General features: G+C 41.8%; 1 protein-coding gene across 1 annotated transcript in view; it reads right to left on the bottom strand.

Annotated features, from left to right (window-relative positions):
* MEMO1 (mediator of cell motility 1) overlaps positions 1 to 10,161 on the bottom strand; it is a 94,125-nt gene extending 83,964 nt beyond the window's left edge. The window contains exon 1 of the mRNA XM_033125195.1: positions 9,683 to 10,161. Within this exon, the coding sequence (XP_032981086.1) occupies positions 9,683 to 9,743 (61 nt within the window). The 5' untranslated portion in view covers positions 9,744 to 10,161. The remainder of the gene's footprint in view (positions 1 to 9,682) is intronic.
* Between the last annotated feature and the right edge of the window lie 2,262 nt (positions 10,162 to 12,423).

Below are 12,423 nucleotides of genomic sequence, written 5' to 3'. Positions count from 1 at the left end.
CAGGTGGTTGGAACGCCATGCTCTTAACACCGAGGTCACCAGTTGGATTCCCACATGGGCCAGTGAGATGCGCCTTCTACAGCTAAGATTGTGAACAATGCAATGGCTCTCCCTGAAGCTGGGCTGCCGTGGGCTGCCGTGGGCTGCCAGGAGCGGTCGGTGGTCAGCGTGAACAGCCAGCAGCTGCGAGAGCTGCTGTGAGCAGCCAACCAATGGCCGACGGCCTCAGCCGTGGGGAGCGCAAGGCTCATAACACCAGCATGGCCCAGGGAGCTGTGTCCTACACAACTAGACTGAGAAACTACGGCTTGAACCAGAGTAGGGACGGGGAGGTGGAAGAAGGGGTGGAAAAAAACCAGAAGAAGAAAAGACAATTCCAGAATTACAGTTGGAAATTTCAACACTGCTCTCAGGAATCGCCAGAAATAATAAGCAGAAAATTAATAGGAATTTAGAAGCTTTAAATACAATAACCTAACTTAACCTAATTAACATTTAGCAAGCATTCCACCTCACAACTACAGAAAACATACATTATTTCAAATGAACAGTGAACACTCACCAACACAGACCATGTAATGAGCCATAAAACAGTCTATTGTTAGTTGTCTGGGCCCAATAGAGAAAAACAGATGCAACATTTCCTAAATTTATTTGACCATATACCCTTTTTGCAAAGGCTTCTCCAAGGACTACTACTTCCCAGAACATTTAGGAAAAGCTATGCCATCCATTTTCAACACTTCTTACTATTTTTCCTCCTAATTGTGACTAACAAAACAAGGGAATCAATAAAAATAGCCTTTCCTTGACTACCCAGCTAGGATTAGCCAATCTTATGAAGTACTTACAAAAGTCCTAAGGCAGGAATAAGCTTGACATATCTGGAGAACAGCAAGGGAGCTAGAGTGGTTGGAACCGCATAAGGCAAAGAATAAGTGGAAAGAGATGAAATCAGAAAGTTAAACAGGTCAGAGCATGTAAGACCTTCTACATCTTGGTAAGGATTTTGAATGCGATTCTAAGTATAATGGGAGGGTTTTGAGAAAAGAATATTATCTTCTTTACGTTTTTAAAGGATTTCCAGGCTGCCGTGTAAAGAACAGAATGGAAACTAGGTGGGCAACTAGTTATGAACCTTTATGACAGATGGCTAAGACCAGAATGACTTACTTAGACCAGACTTAAATGTGTTTGCAAAGAAAAAAATGCCCAAGCAAATCTACAAGAATTGTATTGAGATACCTTACAACATTTTCTTTAGCTGGATCCCAGGACCTCTCAGTCTCCTCGTGAGATGCTTAATTTGTCTTCCTTACATTACCCTCACATCCCCAACCTCTTCAAGTTGAAAATGTTCTAAGGCTTAGTCATTGAACCTCTTTTCTCTAGCTACTCTCATTCATACGGTGATTTTAGCAAGACACTTGGCTTTGAATATTATCCATATAAAGGTAATTCCCAATTTTACCTCTCTAGGCTAGACCTTTCCCCTAAACTCCGGACTCATGTACACACTTAACTATATAGTAAACATCCCAAACTTAACAAAAATCAGAACTGAGCTCCTAATATTCCGCCTCCAAATGTATTTCCCTTAAGTTTTCCCTCAGATAATACCATGTTTTCCCAAAAATACGACCTAGCCAGACAATCAACTCTAATGCGTCTTTTGGAGCAAAAATTACCTGGTCTTATTTTACTATAAGACCAGTCATATCATATCATATAATATATATCATAAATACCAAGTCTTATATTAATTTTTGCTCCAAAAGACGCTTTAGAGCTGATTCTCTGGCTAGATCTTATTTTCAGGGAAATAGGGTATCAACTTGATTATTGCAATTGCTCAGGGATACCCCTTAAGAGACATCCATAACTCCACTCTTTCTCTCACACTCAACTTCAAGCATGTCAAGCAAATCCTTTCAGCTCTACCTTCGACGTATATCTGGTAACCAACCACCTCTGACCCATCACCACTGCTACTACGCAAGCCATCATCATCTCTCACTTGGATTACTGCTTTCCTTTGAACTCGTCTCCCTGGTTCTGCCCTTGCCACTGCCTTCACCATTCCCCACCTGTAGCCTACTCTCAACATAGCAGTCAAATGATTCTAGTAAATCTAAATTAGATCATATCATCAACTGCTCAAACCCTCCCAATGGCTATCTCTCAAATAAAAGTCCTTTCAATGGTCTTCAAGACCTAATCTCATCTGACCACATCTTTGTGCCTCTGCTCAAGTATTTATCTCTTAACCTCACATCAGACTACTCTGCCCCGGGTCACTTCATTCCAGCGGCAATGGGCTACTTGCTGTTTCTCAAATATTCCAAGCTTGCTCTAACCTCGGGACTTTTGAACTTCATGTGTCTTTGGGCTTAAAATTATCTAGCCCCTAAAATTATCTAGAAGGCAAGCCTGTTCTTCCACCTACTTCAAGTCTTCACTGAAATGTCATCTCAGTGAAGTCTTCCCTTTACGTACTATTTAAAACTGCAAACTTCTCTCATCCTTTAACATTCCTTATGCACCAGCTCTGCTTTATTTGCTTTATGATTTTCTATACAACAGTTTCCTCCATCAAACACACTACATATTTTACTTATTTATTTTATTTATTGTCTGTCTCCTCCAACTAGAATATAAACTCTAGGGATTTTTGTCTGTTTCACCTCCTGCTACACACCTAGTCCCTAGAACAGTACCTTTCACAGAGAATTCAGTTTGTTCAATATTGAATCATTGAATGTTAAATAAAACCTCTCCAGAAGTGCCAAGTTTTGCTGGGCCCAATTCAAATTCTGGGACTAACCTAATTAAAATATACCAATTCCTTTGTCAGCATTTATAGTACATGAATAATATTCAACATTCATAAGTATTTTAGTCATGCTTTTATTATTTTACAATCTAAATTATTTACCTGATGATTATAGATTGCTTACTGATTCTAAATAGCTCAACTTCGTACTTACTCTGGCATTACTATAAACAGAAAGAACAGAAGGCCTCAGCTAGAAGGCCCAGGTTCAAATCCTGGCTCCACTATTTAACAGGAATCTGACTCAGGCAATTGAGCCTCCTCCATCCATGTTAGTAAAATTCCAAGGTGGGGGTGGATTCCAGACTAGCCTGCCTTACCTATCCAACACCTAATCATATTATTGTGAAAATCAGAAATGTATGAGAAAATGCTTCATAAACTATAAATAAATGTGAGTTAAATGTCCATACTGTAGTTAGAGAAAAACCTGACACGGAAAAATGCAGTGTTGGGAGTAGCATATCTCACCATACTTCCCTGCCCCTTCACACTAGACTCTAGTTTTGGCGTCAGACTGGCTCTTCCACTCACTTACTGTACCTTAAACAAGTTACTCAACTGCTCTGAGTCACTGTTTCCACATCCATAAATGGATAAAATACAAACCTTGTAGCATCCTTTTGAAGATTAAAGATTATATACACATATATGTAATGTATCTATGGAATGCACTTAACGAACATTTTTATTTGTCGCTATCTTGTTCTTTCAAATGAAGAAAAACCCAAAAGCAGATAATACAAACTGTACCAGAGATAGAAATGATGATTTTGACTTGGAAACTGCCGGTGAAAGAACAAGAAAGAGCTAAACGTAAATCAAACAATAATTTCAACAGTTTGCCTATTAAAAATTAGTTCTTTCCTTCTTGCCTTTCTCCAAGATAAAATAATATGATAAGACGCAAAGAAAAATCAGCATATAGAAAACCATATTTAGTAACATAAAAAGTTCAATTCAAAATTAAATAGTATATAGTCTTTCCTCTTCAAAGGAGAATATTTTTATTAGTCAGTTTTTCAATTTCTCACACACCATGATATATCTTGACACTCTAGAACTCAAGGTATATGACACACAAAAAAAATTGTGGGATTCCAACTATAGAACGCTGATATAATTTTATTAAATATGTTTAGAAATAACAAATGAATGAAAACAACTTAAAAAGTCAAACTGCAATTAAGAAATATATCTATAAACATGTCAAGAATGCTTTTTGAAATCATTAGACTTTGATATATTTCCTCAATTCTATGACACCAGCAATGATAAGATGTATCATCAGTATAATAACCATTCTCCAGGGGAGGAACCCTCCCACATTGAATATACACTTAGATACAAAAAATACCACTTTCAGAAAACACCAAAATGGAATGGATCCTTTTGGGAGGCAGAAAATTTCTATTTCTTTATCTAGGGTCTGGTTAAATAGAGTATGTTAAATTTGTCAATATTCTTCAAAGTGTACACTTGATTTGTATACTTTTTCTACATGTACATTTGCTTCAACAACAAAAAATTATGTAATGTACCACCACTTCGTACAGATACAGCTATCAACCAGATGAATTACTGATCTAAATATGAACGGTAAAAAAAATAAAGCTTTTAAAAGAAAACATAGGAAAGTTACTTCATGACATTGAGGTGGGTAAAGATCTCATAAATGGAAACAAAAGAGCACTAACCAATTGATAAACTGGACTTCTTTAAAAGCCAGAACTTTGCCACTAGGCCACCAAGATCCTGAAACAGCTAGATCTGGAGTAGAAGATACCTGCAGTACATATGTTTAACAAGACTGTATCCAGAATATATAAAGAACTACAAATCAACGTGAAAAAAGATAAACAGCCTAATAGGAAGAGGGGAAAAGGCGTAACACTTCACAAAATCAGAAATCCAAATGGCCATTACACATGGTGTCCCTAATATGAAAAGGTGTTCAATTTCATTAGTCATTAGGAAAATAAAATTAAAACTATAATGTAATAACATGACACACCCTTCCAGAATAACTAAAAATAAAGGCTGACAATACCAACTATTGACAAAAATAAGAAACAACTGGAATTCTCATACACTGTTGGTGGGAGTGTAAATTTGTAAAACCGCTTTGAAAAACTTTACTAGAATCTACCAAAAATGAACATACCATGTAACTATAAGCACGACCTAATATTCTATTCTAAGGTATATACGTTCAGTAGGGGGGAAAAAAAGTACAAAATGTTCACAGCAGCAAAAATATAAACTACCTAAATGTCCATTATAGTAGAATGAACAAACTGTGGTATACATATTCACAAAACAGAATACAGCCATGAGAATGAACAAACTACAATACCACATGGATTAATCTTATAATTGTAATGTTGAGCAAAAGAAGCTCAAGTAAGACATATTAGTATACGATTCCACTTAAAACAGACAAAACTTTTCTACAGTATTAGAATACAAGAATCACAAGGGGGTGGAGTGAGAAGTGCAGTACTTACGTTTCTTGAGCTGGGTGCTGGTTACAGAAATGTGCTGATTTTGTGAAAATTTAGCTGTACATTTTCCTATATGTAACTCACATATAGAGTGAATTTGCCAACTTAAAATCTTACATTAAACATGGTCCCCAGTTGGTGGCTTGGGATTTCTAATCCTCTCCTATCACAAGATTATTCACCCATACTATGCTCACACTTAACTGAAACAGTTCTATGTCACTCCCACTGCTCTTCAGAATTTAAACATCAGTATCTCTGTCCACATCTACTATATGCCAAGCACTGTAACATTCATTTATTCAAATATTTATCAAATATCTACTATGTACAAAACCTGCGCAGAGTACTTAGGGTACAAAAAAAATGTAGACATGGTCCCTGGCTTAAAGGAGTTCTTAATCTTACGTAAGACCACACATACAAATAACAAGTCAATATATAGAGATAAACACAGGATATTATGGGAACACAAGGAACATCAAAAACAGTAAAGGCATCAGGGCTGGCTTCTTGGAGGTGTGAACACCTGAGTCTTTAAAAGGTAACTAGGAGTTATTCTGACAAAGTGCACTCCAATGGGGGGAACAACTTGAGCAAAAGCACAGTGATAAGAAACGGCACGGCGTATGTGAAGAAACATCGAACAGCTGCTAGATGTTGCTTAAGGATAAAGACAAAAACTGGGATGGGTGGGGGGAAATGGCCAAAGAGATAGGAAGATGCCAAGTCACAAAGAGACTTAGACTTTATCCAACCAGCAAGATGGGACAGTGAGGTTGATGTAAAGAAATTATGTGGTCAGATAAATTATTCAGGGAGCCATATAGAGGTAGATTTATGGGGGATAAGGCTGACAGAAAAGAGGCCGGTTAGGAGGCAGTTATGTAATTGTCCTGACAGAAGATAGGGGCCTGAAATAATGAAATGAAAGCTGTAACAAATGTGGAGAAACTAAGCGTATAGACACATGCTGTTGGTCTAGAGATCACACTTTGACAGTCACTAACTAGGCATTGGCAAATTTTTTCTATAAAGGACCAAATAGTGAGGACGAATAGTCCTCACTATAGTCAGGTTTTACAGGCCACATGCAGTCTCTATTTCATTTCTCAGTTTTTGTTTGTTTTTTAAACACTTTAAAAATTAAAAACCGTTCTTAGCTAGAGAACTTTAAGAAAAAGGCAGCGGGCTGGATTTGTGAGCGTAGTTTGCTGATCCCTGCTGTACACCGTAAAGAAGTAAGGATTAACCTCCCTATGAGATTAATTTTCCTAAAATGCAACTCACACATTTGTCCCCTACTCAGTAACTTCTCCATTGGTCCTAACTGCCTACTGAACAAGACAAATCCCTACCATGCACAGCATTCACAGACGTCTATACTGTAGCTCCAACCAGGCTCCAAGCCTGTGTGAATCTTCCATTCTTATTAAATTGACCTACTTACATTTACCTGCCTCTGAATCTTTGTGGTGTTCCTCCATGTTCTCTCCTCCTTTCCAAACCTACACAAATACCCTTCCTTCAAAGCATAATTCAAATCCTACACTAAAGTGATTTCACCATCCTCAGAACACCTAAGAGCATTGTCTCAATTTATCTGAGATTTATGTGCTGTCTCGAACTATTACTACTTCAAATAAACTGTAAATTCCTTGAGGGCAGGGAATAATTTATACTTCTATCAATGGAGCTAGCATATAACAAGGGGTAAACAAAAATTAAGGTAGGGGTGTGTGTCTGTGTGTGTGTGTGTAACATATATATATGTACACAGATACATTATTTTCTAAACTAGCTACGTAACTGAAGCAAATGTGATTTCACCCTTATTTATATCAGTAACTGAACACTTTAACTCTATGGACACAATGTAAATGCTGCAGGAACCACAGAATGACAATCCACGAGCACACTGTTCTCCTATTACACATTTTAGGATTAGTTTACTAGGGAAACAATAATAATATAACCAGAATTTTTCCAATGGTCGATGTTATCAATATAGGTACACTGGGATAATATTAAAGGAATTACTAAACCAAGTCGAAGTTTACTTACCTCTAGTTTTACTTATTTTTAAAATACAAAATAAGCTTTTATAACTAAATTGCTTTCAATTCACCATTATTACTCAAGTTTAAGGTATCTCTCCCTCTCTCTCTCTCTCTCTCTCTCTCTCTCTCTCTCTCTCTCTCACACACACACACACACACACACACACATACACAGACACACACGCCACACATGGTCTGAAATTTTTTTTAAGATTTCTCTGCGACAATTCACATTACCAAAATGGCATTATTGATTTCATTCAGAATTTAGGAAAATAGAATATATTTTAAAAAGATAAGAAAATTGTTAATTTTAGTTCATTAATGATGAATAGCTATAATCACAGAATGTTTTGAGCTGGATTAAAGGATTCTTCCTCGACTTGAAATTACTGAAGAAGTTTCTTTTAAATCCGAAGTGTGAAATATACCTTATTTGACTACACAAAGAATGTTCAAGACTCTATAAAAATTCCTCCATAATCATTTGCCCACATTTCAGTGCAAACTACAAAAAAAATTAAAACATTTATACAAAGGCATAGAAAACAAAAGCAAAAGAACTTAACCCAAAGATGACCATGAAAGTGAATACTGACTTTTTTAACTCTTCAAAACACATTGAAGAAAACTTAGTGATTTACAACATGGAAATGAGTAATAATCATTGATAAATTTAATATTAATAATGCACTAATTGGAGGACAAACCCAGTAACCAAGGAATCCCATTTCTCAATTCCTATTCTGCCACTGGCTTAGTTCGGTCTTACGCACATCTTAGGTTGATAAGAAAAACTTAACTGACATTCTAAGGTTGTGAGAATTGATTAACTGTTTATAAAGTACTTTAGGACCATGAAGGGGAGCCACTGTAACCATTAAATGTCATACGCTTAATACAAACTGTAGCTACCTGTTAGGCTTGCAAATCCAATCATCATGATTTTTTTGTGTCTTCTGAGCAACAAATCTTCAGTGAGTCAGTAAAATGCATGTATTTAATGAGCTAGTTTAGCAACCTCAGAGAAATAAATTTTCTTCCAAATCTTTGTTTTCTCACAAACCATGTCACCATCCAACCCAACTGTTTGCAAAGGGAAACACGACCCGGTTCACATTAAAGTTAAGTCCAGTAATTGATAAGCCAATACCAAATGACTGAAAACTATTAGGAATCACAGTGGAACTTTCTTTTGTTAACTTACCAGAAATGTGACTCCTGAAAGTAATCCCAGAAAACAGTCATTCTATCATGAGCTTTATTAAAGGGAAAGTCCCTACACTTACTTACAGAGCTCGAAAATGTTTTTAAAGTGTCGACACAAGACGAAATTCACTCAAAACATAATTTGTTAGGTAGTCCCAGCACCTGCTTGGTGTTGAGCGACTCGAGGCTGGCAAGGCTGCTCAGGAAAAGTGCTGATCCATCTCCAGCTGCCCCCTTCGTGAATGACAGTAACAATGCAAACACTGACAAAAGAGCTGGGAGGCCACCTCTAGCCTCTGCTTAGAAATACTTCCACCCTACCCCCAACATACGGAGCTGCAAATCCCAGAAAAGGCCCTCCTCTTCCACATCTCACACGCGGAGACCTTGTCTCTCGTCTGGCAACGTGGGAAAGTACTACCCTTCACTCTTCAAAGACAGCTGAGCACCTTAAAGAGCAGGAGGAAATGCTGCCGCTTTCTAAACTGCCAGAGGAAAGAAGAAGACTTCCTTCCAGCAGACGGCGAGCAGAATCGGGTGTGCACGGAGACACTCCGAGAACTCCCCGGGTCTCGGACCGCGGGCAAGGGGAGGAGAGCGCGTCCCCCCGTGGGCAAGAGGGCGGAGGGTCGCCCAGCTGCGGGTGGGGGAAGCTGGGCTCGGTCGCCGGGCAAACCGTCCTCCCGGGGGTGGCAGCGCTCGGCCGCCCGCATCCCGGCAGCCGGAGGAGGCGACAAGTAGGCTCGGGTCCAGGAGCACAGGGAGCACATTCCTTCCTCGAGCCAGGTCCCAGGGGACGGCGCAGGCGGCCCGGGGCGGCAACTCTCCCTCTCGCCCAACTCTAGGGTGAGCGTGAGGGCGGCCAGCCCGAGGCTGCCCGGCGGGATGCCGCCCGGGTGGGGGAGGCGGCGAGGCCGGCCTCCGGCCCGCTCCCTCCCCACGCGGTCCGCGACCGGCGGCCGTCCGCGCCCTCGTCCCTCCCGCCGCCGCGCGGGGCAGGGCCGCGGACCTCCGCGAGCCGGGCGTGGGGCCAGGCGGCGGCGGCTGCGGGCGGGCCGGCCGGCCTGGGGCCCTACCTGAGGCTGTGTACCAGCTCCCGGCGTGACTGGCTTCCCGGCAGACCACTCGGTTGGACATCTTGGTGCCTGTGCCGCCTATGGTGCACGAGGATGAATGAGGAGGCGGCGACGGCGGCGGCAGGAGCGGCTCCGCGAGGGGACGAGACACCGCGGGCCCAGCCCAGGAGGAGGCGGCAGCGGGGAGGGGATCGGCCCGGCCCAGGAGGAGGAGGAAGAAGAGGAGGTGGCGGCGGCCCAGGAGGAGGAGATGGCAGCCGGGGCGGTGGCGGCGGCAGCAACAATCACCACAAACTCCGGCGACCGCCGGAAGATGGGGCCCGCGGCGGCCTCGCCGAAGCCCGGAAAGCCCTGGCCCGGCCCCCGGAGTCGCCGCTGCTCCCCAGCCGGGGCTGGTTCAGCCGAACCGCCCCCACGGCCCCCTCCCCTCCCAGTTGGCCTCCCAGAGCCACCGCCGGTGACCCCACCCCGTGACTCCGCGCCCGCCCCCTCCCCCCACCCCCCGCGGGACTCCCCGCACCCACTCCAACCCGGGGCAGGGCCCTCCTGCCCGCCCGGCCGCCGGCCCGCCGGCCCCGCCCCGCCCCGCTCCTCCTCCGGCCGCGCGGCGAGGTTAACGGCGGAAACCGGACAGGCCAGACGGCATCTGGGGTCGGATGGCCCCGCGAGGAGGCAGTGGCAGCTGCGGCTCCGCGCACACAAAAGCCCAGGGCCGGGGCCTGAACCGGTGAAGGCAGACCGGGGGAACAGCCAACGGTTCCTTACTCGCCACTCTAACGGGTCCTGCCCACTGAGCATGCCCAGCAGCCGCTGCCAGGCCCTCCGAGGAATCTCAACGTGCTTGCTCCGCTCTCCGGGGTTTAGAGGCAGCAGAAGCTGGGAGGGGGAGGGCGAGGGGGGCAGGACGCAGCCGCAGGGCAAGCCCCCTCCCCCAGCCAACTTCCTTAAATGAAGCGCACCAGGGGCACGCAGATGCGGCTTTCCACCAGGAGTGCTTGTAGCCGTCACACACAGGAATCCTTAGTGCATTCGCACCCCCAAGGTTTCACTCCTAGGGACGCAAGTCTGGCCACGTTGGGAAGTTCATTTGTAGAAGCAGGCATAACGTAATGTGCCTATGGTCCATCCAGAAAATGCTAGTTTTGCTTTACAGGGCCATCCTTACTACCTAATCTTGGCTTTGACACTAATAACATTTATCGTTTCATGTTATGTTTATGTAGGTGCATTCTTAATTCCCTAACTAGATGAAAGTGATATACCTAGCCTCAGTTATTCTCATCTATAAAATGGGGATAACAATACTCAAGGAGTGTCCCTAGGATTGACTTAATAAATGTAGAGCCTGACATAGTAGGCATACATACAACATTGTTTCCAATACTCCATTATTTTAACAATCCCAGTGTTCCACAAAGAATGACTTTCAAATTATGGAAGAATCACAGCAAAGTAGGATATCTTGGACCTCCCAGGAAGTGTTATGAAGTAAACCATTCCAAAACTAGGAAGAGTTGCGTATCTTCAATGAAAGTTGCATATCAAACTAAAAGTTGCTTATCTTCAATGAAAGATTTGGGGTTAAAACCATTAAATGTTGTACCAGAATTTCACACTAAACAGATCCTTGGTAGAGTCCAAAGCACATAACTGGCTGCCTAGTACTCAAGTTTCCCTAGTGCCATAACAACATACATTTAAAAAAAGAGAAAAAGAAGTACTATCCTGTTCCTACACCTTTACAACTTTAAGGCCCAAGGATCTTGTGTGAAATTCCAGTCTTAAAGCTTGGTCAATCACTGGAACATTCCGACTTTCACACTTTTTCTATACTGTTATCAGGCTAACATACCTCCACTGAATCGTTTTTTTACTCAATGTTTAACCCTCTCACTTCATCACTAACCTGCCCAAATATTAAGATATGCAGAAGAAGGGGAAAAAAAGGACAGGCCAAGCAGTCATTTAGGGATTAACAGAAAAAAGAACTGGGGCTCTGATTCCATGGTACCATTCCTGGAGTACCAAACTTAGTGATAACTGATGAAATGGTAAACTTTTCATTGTATATTCAAAAAAAGGAAACTGTTGATATGGTTGATATGGTGTTGATAACAGTGATAGCTCTTGAAGTTAATTATTGTTGATTCTGTTTCCATGGCCAAAAAAAAAAAAAAAAAAAAAGGAGGGGAGAGAACAGTAGATACAATGAACTAAGCAAGTTTTGTATTTCAAGCAGGTCAAATTAGAAAATCAGATTTGAGTCCTGGCTCTCACTCAACAACTATGTGATCATGGGCATCTAGTAATATAATCTTTTCAAGCTGCAGTTTTCTCATCTATCAAATGAAAGCAGCAGTAATATCGAAGTCACAGGCTTGCTGTAAGAATCATTATGTAAGGTATGTGAAATGATTTATAAACTGTTCTTTGTAAATGTTTATCATTATCCTCTGCTCCTAGCAACAATCCTAGGTCTCATTCCAAACTAGTAATCTAATTTAAAATTAAGCTTACATCCTATTAAAATGCTCAATTGGAGATTTATTTATTACTGGTCAAACTCAGCAAAGACCACAATGCCAAGCAAAGTAAAAGGTTAGAGGATCATCTATTATCTCTAGAACGCTCTGTATATCCTATCATTCATTACTCCTTCTGTCCATCTTATTCTGGCTACTTTATTTAAGGATAGACTCTTGAAAGAAATAAGTTGTAACTATTCATTTACCCACCTCTCC

This window comes from Rhinolophus ferrumequinum, chromosome 13 (assembly GCF_004115265.2).
Source record: "Rhinolophus ferrumequinum isolate MPI-CBG mRhiFer1 chromosome 13, mRhiFer1_v1.p, whole genome shotgun sequence".
Classification (NCBI taxonomy): Eukaryota; Metazoa; Chordata; class Mammalia; order Chiroptera; family Rhinolophidae; genus Rhinolophus; species Rhinolophus ferrumequinum.
This window is presented reverse-complemented; position numbering and strand designations above follow the sequence as displayed.